Source organism: Gossypium hirsutum, chromosome D13 (genome assembly GCF_007990345.1).
Source record: "Gossypium hirsutum isolate 1008001.06 chromosome D13, Gossypium_hirsutum_v2.1, whole genome shotgun sequence".
Classification (NCBI taxonomy): domain Eukaryota; kingdom Viridiplantae; phylum Streptophyta; class Magnoliopsida; order Malvales; family Malvaceae; genus Gossypium; species Gossypium hirsutum.
Window position 1 is genome coordinate 34,349,688 of NC_053449.1, and position 16,607 is coordinate 34,366,294.

The following is a 16,607-nucleotide window of genomic DNA, read 5'->3' on the forward strand; positions in this document are numbered from 1 at the left end:
TTTATTTATGATTATGCTTCAATTGCACGCCTGCCAGATTTGAGATTTGCAGAACAACGAACCTTTGGTACCTTCATCTGCATCATTTCACCAGTTTTTCAGCACTCCAGGTTAATAACAAGACACACCATAATATTACTTGAATATATCAAAATATACAAGTATGCAATAAATTTCATAAACAATTATTATTATTATTATTATTATTATTATTATTATTATTATTATTTAGAATAAAGTTGGTTTCCTTTTGATGAGAAAGACCAAACAAGATTTTGATGCCTTTGGGGCAATTGCAAAAAGATTTTAAAAATGAAAACCACTTCCCATAAGCATATCTTAGTATTCTAATGGATATGTTCTATGGACCATGCCAAACTTTAACAAGAAAAAGTATTCGGTACATGTAATGTATTTTTTATTATTACACAATTAGGCTTAAAAAGTTATCACGTCTCTTTTTTAAGAAACATTTATTTTTAAAATATTTTATTATACACTTATCCCCTCACCTTATTTGTAAAATTTAAAAATTTCACTAACAATGTAACAAATATTTTCCCAAAATAATATAAAAAATCTAAAATAATTGAACAATCATCAATGTATAGACAACTAATCTAGTCAATTTAAATTTATTGCCATATTAAAGATTAATATAAAAAATATTTTATTAATGAAGTTTTAAGGTTTTGGAATTTTGAGTGTTCATATTTAAGTATAATAGTCTTATTATACGTAATTATGTATGTCAATTCTCAATTTAAATTTTAGTTTAGTTTAAATCCTACCACCCTATTTAAATTTATTCTAATTTAAAATTTAGATATATTCCAATTATTAGTTTAAATATTTATACATAATTCACATCGTATTATATTTGTCTTTCTACTTTAAAATCATAGACAATTTGACTACTTTACTATTGAATTTTGTAACTGCTTTTAATTTTAAGAATTTTAGCATCAACTTTAATGATTTTACTTATATTTTACCGTTGAATATTGATTTCAGATGACTTGAAGACAAAATTTAAATAAAAAAATCTTCCAAATATTTTTTTTAATTATAACAATAAATTAATATAAAAGGTTTTACTCAATGAAATAAAGATGATAAAATTTTAGAAAAACAAATAATAAAGAAAGAATTAAGTTTTTTATTAAATATAAAGTTATTTACTTTTTTATATTATAATAACTTATTTATTATTAACTATTAAAACAGAATATTAAAATATTAATTTGATTAAATTTTGTCTTCAAAGTTATTCAAATTTAAAATTGAAAATAACAAAATTTGGTGGCGAGGTTAAAAAACAAAAAAAAATGATATATTTAATATTAAGTTAAAGCATAGTAATAAATTTACTATAATACTCTTACAATGGTAAAAATAAATAATTAAAAAAAAGGTAAATATCAATAAATATAATGACAAATTTAAAATTTCATTATTTTTGCTTGGTGATGAAGAAAACACATCCATTAACTCTAGAAGGTGAGTGAATTCGAAATTGAATTTTTTTTTTTTGAGCAAATTTTTATTTAACTTTGAACCCATACAATTAATATTTTTTTTCTTAATAAAAAATCATGACATTAAAAGAAAGAAATCAATTATCAAAAATAAAAATAAAAGCCTAAACATCCTTGACCCCTATGGAATTCAAGCTCTATTATTATTATTATTATTATTATTATTATTTGCACGTAAAACCTCTATATAAAAACTAAACTTTATGTGAAAGCCATTCACAACAAAGAAAGAAAAACCTAAAGACCCTCACAAAACCCTAAACCTTGTGTTGTGTCTTCTTTTTCTTAGCTATGGAAAGGGTGCTAACAGGCGGAAAGGGCATTGTGAGGCCGAAGACAAAGATAGTTTGCACCTTAGGACCAGCTTCCAGGTCTGTGGAGATGATCGAGAGGCTTTTGAAAGCTGGTATGAACGTTGCTCGTTTCAACTTCTCCCATGGCTCCCATGCATACCACCAGCAAACCTTGGATAATCTAAGGACCGCTATGCTTAACACCGGCATCCTTTGTGCTGTCATGTTGGATACTAAGGTACCCTTTTCTTTCTTTTTTGTCAACTTTTCTTTTCATGAAGATCTCATGTTTGATTTATGGATTGTTACTATGATTATTGCAGTAGTGCTTCATTGAAAAAAAAAAGGGTGTTATTCTTGTTTACTTCTCTTTCAAGTTTCAATTTAATGGAGTTTCTTAGATTGAAACTTTCTATCATGTTTCAAAGCTAATCTTTTTTATTTAAAAGTAACTTTGTTTTTTTCAAGGATAATGTACCCTGTAGTTAGTTTGCCTTTAGGATTTTAAAAGTTGCAGAGCATAAACTGGGGAATTTTAATTTTCCGACAATGATTGTTTTTACCAATTTCTATGAATATGTAGGGACCGGAGATCCGAACCGGGTTTTTGAAGCATGGGAAGCCCATACAACTCATTCAGGGTAAAGAGATTACTATCAGCACTGACTATAGCATAAAGGGTGATGAGAATACAATCTGTATGAGTTACAAAAAGTTGGCTCAAGATTTGAAGCCTGGGAGTGTTATTTTGTGTTCTGATGGGACAATCACATTCACTGTCTTGGATTGTGACAAGGAATTGGGATTGGTCCGCTGTCGTTGTGACAACTCTGCTGTTCTTGGTGAAAGGAAGAATGTCAATCTTCCAGGTGTTGTGGTTGATCTTCCAACATTAACAGACAAGGACAAAGAGGATATCTTGCAATGGGGTGTTCCAAATAAGGTTAACATGATTGCCTTGTCTTTTGTTCGTAAAGGTTCGGATCTTGTGGAGGTCCGAAAGCTGTTGGGAAAGCATGGAAAGAACACTCTTCTAATGTCAAAGGTTTGCAGTTTGTTTAATAGACAATGAGATCTGTAGAATATGTGTTTTGATTTCATGTTTAACATTTGCTTGTGGATTGGCAGGTTGAAAATCAAGAAGGGGTTACTAATTTTGATGATATTCTAGCAAATTCAGATGCATTTATGGTTGCAAGAGGTGATCTTGGGATGGAGATCCCAATTGAGAAGATATTCCTGGCTCAAAAACTGATGATTCTTAAGGCCAATATACAAGGAAAGCCTGTGGTGACTGCAACTCAGATGCTAGAGTCTATGATCAAATCTCCAAGGCCGACTCGAGCCGAAGCCACTGATGTTGCCAATGCTGTTCTCGATGGTACCGACTGTGTCATGCTAAGTGGAGAAACTGCTGCTGGAGCATACCCTGACCTTGCTGTTCAAACCATGGCCAGAATTTGCACGGAAGCTGAAAACTTTATAAACTATGGGGATCTTTTCAAGAGAATAATGGAGAGTGCACCAATGCCTATGAGCCCATTAGAGAGTTTGGCTTCCTCAGTTGTGAGGACAGCCGAGTCAATTAAAGCCTCTTTAATTTTGGTCCTAACCAGAGGTGGAACCACGGCAAAGCTGGTGGCTAAGTATAGGCCAAGTGTGCCTATTTTGTCTATGATCATCCCAGAGATAACAACAGATTCCCTTGAGTGGTCATGCAATGATGAAGCTCCATCAAGGCATTGCCTTATCTTCAGGGGTCTGATCCCGGTTTTGAGCTCCGGTTTGGCAAAAGCTTCTTACGCCGAGTCTACTGAGGAAACAACCAAGTTTGCCCTTCAATATGGTAAGGAAAAGGGGCTAATCAAACCTGGAGATTCAGTTGTGTCTTTGTACCCTTCAGTGATTAAGATCTTGACAGTTAGTTAGCTTATGATTTGATTTTAGCTTAGTTTTGGTAGCTTCTTTAATCAACATGTTTGATTGAATGTCGGAGAACAATTTTCACATGAATGAGGAAATATTTAATTTGATTTGTCCTTTTTTCAAGAGCTTATTGATACAAAATACATATAAATTCTTTGTTTTCCAACAGCAGCAAAAAAGACAAGCTCATTGCAGACAAATATATGCATAAAAATGTTCAGTTATCATCTCCCTGAGCTGCATTTTCACTTCCTGGAATAGCCTCTAATGAGGGAGGTGAAGTGGATTCACTTTGAGAACCGGGTAAGGTGACTAAACCATCATAAGGCCATGGAATAGGGATCCAATGCCTTCTTCCAGTTCCTATCCTGCCACTATTCCTGTTGCCATTTGGCTCGGTCTTGGAATCATCCAACGGCAACTGAAACCGGCAGACAGGACAAGAGTTATGAAGTTCAAGCCATGGAATAATACACCCATCATGGAATTTATGCTCACACGGCATCTCTTTTGCTTCATTTCCAATCTCAATATCCTCCAAACATATTGCACACTGCACATTGCCATTTACAGTAACAGTTGGCATTGCTTCAACTGCTTCTTTCCAAGCTGGTAGGGTTCCATGTCGGTTTGGATCATTCTCAGACAAATACTGCAACAAAAGATCCCAACCAGGTCCCATGATGTAATCACCAAAGGTTCCGGCAGACCTATGACTCGGGTTATGAGTTTGAACACGGTTAGTAACATCAAATGAACCTTGGACAACCAAGGCTTCATCATTGATTGGATCAAACAAGATCATTCTACCACTTCCATTTCCACCATTTTCTGATTCAGAAGCTGCTGCTACTGTACGCATACCTTGAAGCATCCTAAGGGGCAGGGCTGAAGATGAGGTTCTCCTTCTTATCAAGGACTCCACTTCTCTCCCCAGTTCATCATCCTGTGTTACTTGGTCCCTGCTTGCAATACGCAGCTGTGATGATGAACCCATCAAACCAAGCACGATTGGAGCCCAAAGTGAAAGACTGTTGGGAGATTCTGTATCGATGGCGGCGTGATTGATGTTGGAATGGGATCTTATGCTGCCAACTTCTTCCAGAAACCCAGAATCACAGAGAGGGCATTGGATTTCAGGCTCTGTCGTTGGATTCACCACTCGGGAACACATGTAACACCAATACCTACCTGCTTGCCTATCCCCCATCTCTCTCTTCAAAATTTACAAACAATCACGTCAGAATACAAATCAAGAAAAATAGACCAAAATTAACATACAATAAACATGAAGTATTGCGGTCCATAAACAATCCAACTTATAAATTGTAAAGAAAAGAAACAAGAGATGTAAAAAGATAGATGTTTTCTATGATACCTTTCAAATAGAGGATGAGGGGAATAATTGATATGAACTATGATTGTGGTTTTAGAGGTAATAACCCTTTTTGATTTGCTTCTCTGTCATGGAAAGACATTTTTAGTTCAATATTTGTTTTACCAATCATTTTTGTACTATAGTTAATTTGTTATTTAAAGATAGGGTTTTTGTTTGTTTTTTCTTTTAATTGCAATTAGTTAGTTGGTAGATTTTAGCACCTCTAATTAACCTCGAATCTGTCGACCTTTAGATTGGGCTTTTGAGTTCCTTTAACGCTTGGGCTTAGATAATAAAGTTTGCCAAATCTAGGGTTTTCACCGTTTTAAAACGGGAAAACTCAATTCCTGACACCAAAAATGTTCCAACTGAGGATTCAGCCCGCGAGACCATCACAGCCCACAACGTTCAGCTTCTGACACTAAAGGCTCTTGATTGCAGGCAGTCTTCACTGCAGAAAATAACTGAAGGGTTATAACCCGCTCTATTTCCACCCTAAGGCGGAGCCACCGGCAGCGCCATAAGGTAGCGCCGGGCAGCTAAGAGGGACAGCTGCCCCCAGCTTTCTGCTCAGATAAGATCAAGTAGTTGGTAGAATATACACTTTTTAAGCTCAGGGTTCGCTCTATTTAAAGTCAGCTTGTCGGCTATTCTGAGGATCGCTTCCTGATGTGGGATTTTAAGTGAACCAATTACAAAGGAGCTGACTACTGGGGCCACACTTGATTCAGAAACCAGGGCACCATAAAATATATGTAAAAGTTGATAGTTGCATTTGGGACTACAAAAAACAAAAAACAAAAAACAAAACAAAAGCAACATCCAAGAAGCAAATTAATTAAACGAGAAAACCAGAGTGTTAAGGAGCAAAAGTTTGAAAAGAATGATATGAAATAAGGTGCAATTTGATGGAGGGTGGGGGAGATGCATGCTTCGCCACATTTTTGGTTCCACTGGATTGGATCCAAATACTGCATTTGCAATGGCTCAAAGAAGCAACAGTAGTTTAATTTTAGTTTAAAAGGCAATGAAATACATGGACATGCAGCTTTGCAAGTTTAGGTTGAATGGCAATCAAAGTTGGGAATAATGTTGTTGTAAGTTGAAAACTTACATGGACATGCTGCTTCAGTTCACATATGACACACACTCTGCCAAGCACTATTCGATGAAATCAAAGTGCGTTGTGAGTGGAAGAAAATGACGGAAATCCATCACCCAAAGCCCATTTTTGGGTTCACAATTTGACATCCATAACCGTAGCACACTCCAAGCCTATATTACCTGCCCATATAAAACAACCCACTTTTTTATATCTCCCAAAAGATTTCCCTTTGAATCAAAGGTGCCATGCATTATGGAGATCGGTTCTCATTCAGATCATCTTTATTTAGGCCTGCATCAGTAGCCAATATCTTCTATTTCAATTTTTCCAGTTACCTTGGTAATTAGCTCATTCAAATTTCAATACATACACGTGGGGTTACTCTGTAGTATAAAATTAATTTAATTTTACAATTTCATTCCATTAATTATTGCCTGCTTTATTCATACATATCAGCATACATTTTAAATGTGAAGTAAATTAAAAATTCAACCATTAAATTATTAATAATAACAATAATTTTCATTAACATGAGATAGATATCTTATGTAATGTACATTATGAGAACAATTTATAATACCAAATCCGAAACACAGAGAAATTATGACAAACATAGATAGTCGCTTGAACTTTTACATAACCACTACACCAAAACAGGAAAAAGCGCCGCAGCGCCGCAAAAAACGCCGCTAAAGGTCATGGTCTTTAGCGACGCTTTTCCCACAAACGTCACTAAAGACCATTACCTTAGCGGCGCTTTTCCGACAAACGCCGCTAAAGACCATGACCTTTAGCGGCGCTTATCCGACAAACGCCGCTAAAGACCATGACCTTTAACGGCGTTTGTAGCGGCACCTTTCCCACAAACGCCGCAACAGACCATGACCTTTAGTGGCGTTTTTTTAAAAACGCCACTAATTTTGGCAGATTTGTAAAAAATATTTTTTTATATTTTCAGCCCTCCTGTAAAAACAAATCAGAAGAAACCAAATCTAAACCAACCGAAAGTAATAAATCTATATAATATTTAAAATTAAACGAATAATATATAATAAATATCAATAAATAAAATAAATTTCGTATTATTCTTACAAAAATGTTAAAAGTTAAAATGATAATTAAAAGTCAAAATTGAAGTATATTTACACGATAGTCTAAGACGGCGGCTGTTGCAACTGCCGAAACATCGTCATCATATTTTGAAGCTGCCGCTGGAGTTCATCGTACTTGCTGCAGCCTCTGCTTCCCTTGCTGCAGCCTCTGCTTTAAGCTGCAGCTGGAGTTCTTCATACTTTCATTGAACCTCAGCTTCTCTCGCTGCTGCATATGCTTTAAGTTTTAGCTAGAGTTCTTCATATCTTTTTTGAACATCAGCTTCTCTCGATGCTGCCTCCGCTTTAAGTTGTGTAATTTGCTCAACTGTTGTTGCTTGCACCTAATCCATCTGGTCTCTTAACATCTGAACTTCAGCTTGAGCCTGACTCCTCGAAGGCATGTATTGTTGCGAGAGCTGGATCCAAAATATTGGAATAGGTTAACAAAAGATCCTTGAAATCGAACCCGACCATACCTTTCAGGACCCAAAACTTCAGTGATAAGTCGGTTATCAATGTCGTCAATATGAACAGAACTATCACTGGAAGCAATCGCTTCATACTCCGCCTTTTTATCCTTTAGTTTTTCCTAAAAAATAAATCACATAGTTAGGAACGCAATATATATTAAAAAAATGCAACATAACTTTACAATATTTGCATTACAAGAAATGGAATAAACCATTAGAAAATAAACATTATAAATAATTAAAACAAGTCAAATTGTATTAAGCAAACGTACCATAATTTCTGCAGCTTCAGGAGTCATAGGGTTTCCATCTTTCTTCCTATGTGTAATGTCAAAAAGTTGAAGACGTCCAACTTTTTGACCGGACGACAGTTCCTACAATACAATAGTAAAAATATTATTTGATAGAAAGTAATAAATATCTGCCAGTATTAAAAAATTCAAAATACCTCGGCCTGGGCTACACACGCAAAACTTTTCGACCCAGTTGTGTGAGTGAATTTTTGTTTCTGCCTACTACTTTTTCCAACTCGTTCACGATCCTACGTTATGAAATTATTAGTACGTTAATTAGTAAATACTATACACCAAAATAATTACAAGATTTTTGTAGTAACACATACCTCTCATTTCTTCGAAGTCCAAAATCTAACGACCTCTTCCCAGTAGTACCTCAGCATTCCCGGCGGGACATTTTGTAATTTCTCGTCGAGTGTTGTTTTTGTCTTAAAATAGTCTTTCTTTAAAGTGCTCTTATGGTCTCTCCATCTTTTTCCCAATACCTTATTTACATAAGCATCAGAGACCTCTAGAGCAAATCTCGCCTACAAAAAACACAAGTTAAGAAAGTAAATATAAATGAAACTTAAACTCAAGTATTATAAATGACATTAATGTTTTGTTACCTTAATGTTATCGAGAGATTGGTTCTTGTTACTCTCAGACATTTTATGCCATGACTCGAAGTTAATTGGCAGCATATTTGCATTACGTGCTAGAATGCCCATGTATCCTGCTAAAAGGCGAGCTTTTGATCCAACGGGATGACCAAAGCTATTACTGGATACTTTGACACGCTCGATTGGATCTAGCTCGTATAAATCCCTAAGTAACGTACGTCCTCGAACTCTCCGCGTCTCACCATTTTCAGCTGGAAAATGTTATATTGTAATATAAGAATTTTAAAAATAAATAAGCAATAAGTCAACACGCATGTAAATTAAATGTTAAATTACTTTCAACTTCTGTAGGTTCCTCAGGTGTAATCGAAACATTCGAAGATCCAATAGCAGTCTGTTGTTCAATGCTGTTTGTTCTCGCCGAGTTTGGAGTCCCTTGAAGAATGCTTAGCCCTCACATTTTTCTTCTAGGCATTTTATCTGCAAAACAAATAAAATAGTTGAAAGCTTAGTATACAATTATTATGCTAATAGCACATATAAAATAGTTGAAATATATAATAAGACCAATATTTATATTATGATATTACATATAATTAAATAATCGTAAAAGCTTACTACATTATAATTCGTAAATATCTTCATCCGTTTCCTGGCGGACCCATTAAAATTGTGTACTAGTACTAGGGATGTTTTCGTTTAAGTTTTGTTCTGGAAAGGGCAAAGTTTGTGTTCTGTCGTCAATGCCATCTCTACTTCCACTGCCCATGTCAAACAGTCTCTAGGGATTTTACGGAGTACAATGTACCAACCCTCATCAGTTGGATCTTTTGAGTAAAACACTTGTTTGACTTGAGAAGAAAATACATACGGCTGATCAATCAATTGTTGCCCTATGTGAATCAATCGAGTGAAGTTTACCATTGTGAAACCAAATTGATCTTTCTTAATTCCACGAGCAGTATTAACATCGGCCCAATCACCTCGAAATAAGACAACTTTCCATTTGCCGTAGTAATCCAATTCAATTATGTCAGTAAGAAGTCCGAAATATTCCACATTTCCCTCGACAGGATTATTGTCCCTAGCACTAGCATAACTTGTAATTGAGGAATTAACAACTACAATTTTGCGTTCTCCTCAACCTCTTGCGATATTTTGAATGAAATCTGAATCCGTTGATGAGAAACGCACTATATCTTTTAACCACCCGATTTGGACCGTGGGAAAGCCATTTAACTTCGTCGGTGACGTTCTTCCCACTCCAAACCTATTGAACGGAAAGTAAACTGAGTAATTAAAAATGCTTTGAGTAAATATTATTATTTATTAATGAAAGCTCCAGTTGCATATTATTTGGCTTAACCATTTATGAAAAGATTCTATGAACAACTTATTGATATCTTGATGTTGTGTTCTTCGGGAGCGCGAACGAGATCTCAATATTTGTTTGTACTCACTATGTTAAAAAAATGTTCAGTTTGTTAGAATATAAACAATTTTTAATTGATGAATATTTATCAAATTTCTAGAACTTACTTGCGTAAAGGTTCCATTGATTCGTGGTGAAACAAAACATATCGATGTGCTTGTACCCACGATAAATCATCTAATTCTGCAATTTTAACTTTGCCGATTGGTTCTCCAAAACTTTGGAACAAATAATTATCGGCAAAGTTATGATCCGTGAGTCCAACATTTCTATTTGGTCTGTTCAACCTTGTTTCAACATCTTCCAAATATCTTGAACAGAAGGTCATACATTCCTCTGCCAAATAGCCCTCAGCAATCGATCCTTCTGGATAACGCTTGTTGCGACAGTAAGACTTTTAATTTGGATAGGAACCTAAACACGATATACAACATTATCAAAAGTTGTAACTAAAGGCATATAGGTGAATGAAGGAAAATTTTAAAATTTGTAATTAACACCTTTCTATGGGATATATCCATCAATAGAAAACGGGTCCGCCAAGAATTGCTTCATGCGAGAGATGGATTATCAAGTGAACCATAATAGTGAAGAAGGAATGTGGGAAGATTTTCTCCATGTTGCATAAAGTTAAAGCGGCTCGATCTTGTACCTTCTTCGAACTATAACATCGTAGAGCAACTGGCAGTAAATCTTGTATCCAGATGTGATAGTCATGTGATTTTAGCGAATATAGTCTTCGATCTTTAACACTAACACATCGAGATATATTTGATGCACACGTATCTGGAACCTTTATATCCTTCAACACCATGCAGAACACTTCTTTCTCTGTCTTCGACATTGAGAAAATAGAAGGCAGCAACCAATATTTCCCATTCGGAAGTGGATTCGGATGAAGATCAGGTCAAATTCCCATGTTGACTAAATCAAGTCGACTCTGAAGATTGTCTTTTAATTTTCCGTCTACATTCAAAATTGTACCGACAATGTTCTCGCAGACATTTTTCTTAATATGCATAATATCAAGATTGTGTCGTAAAAGATGATGCTCCCAATAAGGCAACTCAAAAAAATACTTCTTTTTTCCACAAATCCGCCTCATTAGGATCATCCTCTTCATCGGAGTCATCATCAGCTTCATCATTTGATCTTCTATTTCTTTGCGTGTTTGTCGGTTGATTCATCTTCCCATAACTGAAATTTATATCTTCCAACATTAGCAAGATTTCAGATTCACTTGTCTGCGAAGGAGCTTCTCTGAACTCTTCAGTACCGTCAAATGCCGAACTCTAAAATCTAAATCTATGATTTTCTGATAACCACTGACGATGCCCCATGTAAGAGAACTTCTTTCTATTGTATAACCATTGCGAACATGTTTGTGCAGCACAACAAGGACACGCATAACGACCCTTGGTACTCCAACCGGATAAATTGATATAAGCAATGAAGTCATTAATGGTCCACATCAAAGCTGTACGTAAATTAAAGTTCTCATTTCTCAGCACATCGTATGTCTCGACACCATCCCATAATTGTTTTAACTCTTCAATAAGTGGCTGTAAATAAATGTCGATATCATTTCTGGACCCTTTCTCTCCAGGAATAATCATAAATAAGATAAGGGAAGATTGCTTCATGCAAATCCATTGAGGTAGATTGTAAGAAACAAGCACTACTGGCCAAGTACTGTACGCAGTACTCATGATCTTGTAAGGATTAAATCCATCAGATGCTAGGCCAAGCCTCACACTCCTAGGATCGCTTGCAAAGCTTGGAAATTTATTGTCAAATGATTTCCAAGCTAAAGAATCTACCGGATGCCTTAATACTCCATCATCGGTTCGTCCATTATGGTGCCACATCATTGAATCCGCTGTCTTTGCTGACATGAAAAGCCTTTGAAGCCTTGGTATCAGTAGAAAATACCGTAAAATCTTGACCGGCTTCTTTCTTGGCTATGCATCATTTTGATCATCGTTCCCATCTCCTGTGTTTCTATTTATCCAACGGGATTCGCCGCATACATGATAGCACTGTTGGTTTATCCGATCGCCCCAATACAACATGCAGTCATTCGAGCAACTATGGACTTTGTTGTACCTAAGGCCTAAATCTTTTATCATTTTCTTCATATCTTTGCATGACTGAGGGATTTTTGCAAACGGAAACATTTCTCTCAAAAACTTTAACAGCATTGTCAACGAGTTTCTAATCCACCCTCCCAACCATTTTAATTGAAAAAGACGAACACAGAAGGACATTTTTGAAAATTTTGATCCCTAATACAGTGATTCGTTCATGTCATTAAGTAGCGCATAGAACTTCGCCGCTTTTCCATTTGGCTCTTCATGAGGTACACTACTTCCCAGTCCAGTAAAAGCATTTCTCCCAATATTACAATCATCAGAAGCCACAAAGTCCGCTGGGAACGACTGGACACCATGATTGTGCATATTAAATGCATCCCGCAACATACCTTCCATGTCATCCACTCTATCAGACTGATGGTAAGCAGTACCAGGATAAGAAACATCCATCATTGAGGAGGAAGTACTAGGCGGGCATTCTCCATGAAAAAATCATTTTTTATAACCCCGAACAAACCCATCAACAATTAGATGCTCGTATACAACTTCACGATAATGCCAGTTTATGTTGACACACTTGTTACATGGCAAAGAATCATGTTCTCTTGGCTTGCATGTTGAAATGCAAAATTTAAAAATGTCTGTACTCCATTTCGATAACCGTTGCTTACCCTTGACAAATTCATCCAAGACCGGTCCATTTCTTAATTCTTGAAGCCTGGAAATTTATGTATTATATAAGTTATGTAAGTTACGTATTATGTAAGCTATGTAAGTTGTATTTTATGTTAGCTATTTATTATGTAAGTTGTGTATTATGTAAGCTATGTATTATGTTAGTTATGTCTGTTATGTATTATGTATGTCATGTAAGTTGTGTAGAATGTAAGCTATGTAAGTTATGTGAGTTATATATAAGTTATCTTAATAATTATATAAGCTATGTATTATGTTAGTTATGCCAGTTATGTATTATGTATGTTATGTAAGTTGTGTAGAATGTAAGCTATGTAAGTTATGTTAGAAATTTTATATTAATATTATATAAGTTATCTTAATAATTATATAAGTTATGTAATTAGAAATTTTCATAATACTATATAAGTAATCTTAATATTATATAAGTTATCTTAATTTTATGTAATTAGAAATTGATGTGTGGTTAGAAATTTTATCTTAATATTATAAAAGTTATGAAGTGTCCTGCTAAAAGCTATGTAAGTTGTGAAAGTAGATCTGAAATTATTGTTGCTTAAGCTATATGTAAGTTATATATTATGTAAGTTACATAAAATACATAAATTATGAAATCTGATCGAAAGATTTTGCAAGTCTTGAAATTTGATCTTAGTATTATATAAGTTTTGTATTAAGCAAGTTATACCATTTAAAAAAGTTAAGAAATTTTAACTTTAATTTATGTATGTTATGTTAATTTTAACTTTAAAACAAATAAAAAATGACTTTGAATTAAATAAAATATTTAATTACGTAAATTAAATAACTTTGAATTCTGTCGTTCAAATTAAATAAAATATTTTAAATTTATGTAAGTTTTAAAAAAAATTGGTAAGTTATCAAAAATTAAGCTTAAAAATAAATTAAAAGTTTGAAATTTTTTCCATTATTCTAATTAAATAGCAGTATTAACAAAACAAACTAAATTTCCGTGATTACAACCAAAGGGAAACAAAACGAATTAAATAGCAGTATACATAAGGTAAAGGGAAACAACCAAAACCAATTACATGTATACAAAAGCAGAGCTCCAAAATAAACATTTTTCAAAAATCATCATGATAAAACTATTACTGATTTAAGTTATGAACTAAAACATACCTTAATATTTAACTCAACTTTGTCTACTTCACTCTCGCTAGCAAACAGAGACTGCAGTCAAAAATATGAATTTTGTTAAGCAATTTGGGAAAATGAATATAAATAAGGGGAAAACGTTCAAATTTTAACATGTACCTGCCCAAACAATAGTTTCGCAAAACACACGTAGCAAACCAGATGTCAATGGTCAGATATGTATTAAGTTGCACCAACTATTAATTCTGCCTACAATAGATGAACCATGATCAGACTAGCACCAAATATTTTTTCAGTTTAGCCATCAAATATGTAAAACTTTATCGATATCACAACCAAATATTACTTGGAAACATTAAATGGCACCTTAAAACTTTACCAATATGAGAACCAAATATAAAAACTTAATGAATACCAGTGACCCTAAACCAAATATAAAGAAAACAGAACTAAAAGCATCCAGGTGATGTTTACGAAACTATAGAAAAGTAACTAAACAAAGTATCAATTGATAAAGTCAAGTGAAACATAAGATCAAGTTGCATGTAAACATAAGATCAACTAAAAGCAGTCAGGTGTTTACCATCCATTAATGAAGACAATACAATTATGTAAATACAAAATCAAGTTGCATGTTACGGAATTTAAAATCTCAAATATGTTAAAATAAAGAATGCCATCTATGCACAAACGATTTTAAAAAATTTCAAATACTTAAAAAATATTAAAACACTAAACCTTTACTGCATATATAGTTACTGAAAAATTCAAATAATTAGAAAATATTAAAACATTGAAAAAGTAATAACGAATAAATAAATAGTTACTGAACAAAAAAAGAGAGAGTAAATAGTTGCACTGAACTAACAACTTAACAAATAAATCAACCTAAGCTCAAGCATATCAAAAATCAAAATGAGAACAAATCATTGATTTCTGAAAATGAGAACAAATCAACCTATAACGTTTTCTGAAAATGAAAAAAAAAACAAATGCTCGGAAGCCCCAAATACACGAGATTAGCCAGACACCCGAAATGGATTTTTTTGTTCAAAATCAGTATTCCAGATAACATCCATGCATGAAGAAGAAAAAGGAAGTTGCCGAACTTACCGATGGTTGCGGCACCGGAGACGCACGGAGGCTATGATGCGGCAAAGCAGACGGCGCCTTACAGGGATACGTCGGGTTTGGGGAACTGTTAGGGATTAGAGGAATTTAGGGATTTGGGGGAGATGACAGTTTGGGGGGAAGAATCGGGGTTTTTGGTTTTGTTTCGATCAAAAGGATGGAAAACAAACGACGCCATTTTTTTTCCTATTTAACCCAGTTGCGGCGTTTATACATAAGCGCCACAAAATATATAGCCAAATGATGTCGTTTCGATATCAGTTAAATCAAACTCCTGGCGTTTTTAACAAACGCCACAACTAATATAGAAAAAACGACACCGTTTATATAAAACTTAAAACATATTTGCGGCGTTTTAAATAAAGCGCCACTATAGACAATGCCAAACGACGCAGTTTCTTAACTCATAATACACTTTTGCGGGGTTTATAAAAAGCGCCACTAAGTGCAAAGAACAAAACGGCAATGTTTTGCTAACATTTCAATAAATTTTGTGGCGTTTTTACGAAAACACCGCTAATGCCTCGCTTTTGCGGCGTAACGCCGCTAATGTTTATAATTTCTTTTAAATTAGAGAGAAAATATTAACTAATAATTACACATTTTAAAAAATAAATACATCAATATATTTTTATATTGAATAAATATAAATATTTATGTATGCAATATAAATAAAAAATTATTTTAATTATATCAATAATTATGTTACTATTTTACAAGATTATCTGGATCAAACTAATTAAAAGTTAATGTATACATCCAAATCCCGTCGTTCATCAATAAATATTTTTAGAACGATCCTTTCTACTATAAAGAAGGCTGAACCAAATTTTGTAGATTACTGACAAAAAATTGGAGAAAAATAAAATCACGCGGCCGGGCGATAAGACGTAATATATACGCATAATTTAAATATATTAAATTAATTTATTGTTATATAAATTAATAAAACTAATTAATTAATCTAAGCAACCATCCCTAACTTGAGTACCCTTGACACCCTAAACACTAAATCCCTAACTCCTAACCCCTAAATCCCAAACCCCAAATCCCTAAATCCCTAACACCTAACCCTTAAACCAATAAACCTTAAACTCCTAACTTTTAACCTCTAACCCCTAACCCCTAACCAATAAACCTTAAATCACAACCCTTAAATCAGAATCCATAATCCATATATAATCCCTAATTCCATAATCTATAAACCTTAAAATTGTAACGCTTAAACCGGCCCTAAATCCTAAATTAACCATATATATACCCTAAACTATAATGATAATTAAATTAAATATTTTAAAATTAATACTATCGTATCTTTTACAATTATATTTGAAATTATTTAATATATAAATTAAAAATAATCAATTATGTACCCAAAAAATTTTAAAATTATTTTAAATAATAGTATTTTAATTTCTCCATTTTTAACAAATA

The 16,607-nt window shown here is 33.9% G+C and overlaps 2 protein-coding genes across 3 annotated transcripts; one reads left to right on the forward strand and one right to left on the reverse strand.

The window, feature by feature from the left end:
• Nucleotides 1-1,742: 1,742 nt before the first annotated feature.
• On the forward strand, nt 1,743-3,859 carry LOC107895032 (pyruvate kinase, cytosolic isozyme). Its single transcript, XM_016820224.2, has 3 exons — nt 1,743-2,069; nt 2,415-2,876; nt 2,960-3,859. The coding sequence occupies exons 1-3, from the start codon at nt 1,830-1,832 to the stop codon at nt 3,758-3,760; spliced, it is 1,503 nt and encodes a 500-aa protein (XP_016675713.1). The 5' UTR covers nt 1,743-1,829; the 3' UTR covers nt 3,761-3,859.
• Nucleotides 3,845-5,738, reverse strand: LOC107895033 (E3 ubiquitin-protein ligase SIRP1). Of its 2 annotated transcripts, XM_016820225.2 has the most exons (3): nt 5,357-5,737; nt 5,136-5,218; nt 3,845-4,973 (listed from the first exon to the last, which is right to left on the reverse strand). In XM_016820225.2, exon 3 carries the CDS (start codon nt 4,965-4,967, stop codon nt 3,975-3,977), a length of 993 nt encoding a protein of 330 aa, XP_016675714.2. In that variant the 5' UTR covers nt 4,968-4,973; nt 5,136-5,218; nt 5,357-5,737; the 3' UTR covers nt 3,845-3,974. The 2 variants fall into 2 exon arrangements, with proteins under 2 accessions (XP_016675714.2, XP_016675715.2); XM_016820226.2 differs by lacking the exon at nt 5,136-5,218 and having other exon boundaries at nt 5,357-5,738.
• Between the last annotated feature and the right edge of the window lie 10,869 nt (nt 5,739-16,607).

Excerpts from the sequence above, each read along its gene's own strand:
- LOC107895032 (XM_016820224.2), top strand. The coding sequence starts at position 1,830 with ATGGAAAGGGTGCTAACAGGCGGAAAGGGCATTGTGAGGCCGAAGACA. Across the intron at positions 2,070-2,414 it reads CTGTCATGTTGGATACTAAG|GGACCGGAGATCCGAACCGG; the intron begins GTACCCTTTTCT and ends ATGAATATGTAG. Across the intron at positions 2,877-2,959 it reads ACACTCTTCTAATGTCAAAG|GTTGAAAATCAAGAAGGGGT; the intron begins GTTTGCAGTTTG and ends GTGGATTGGCAG.
- LOC107895033 (XM_016820226.2), bottom strand. The coding sequence starts at position 4,967 with ATGGGGGATAGGCAAGCAGGTAGGTATTGGTGTTACATGTGTTCCCGA.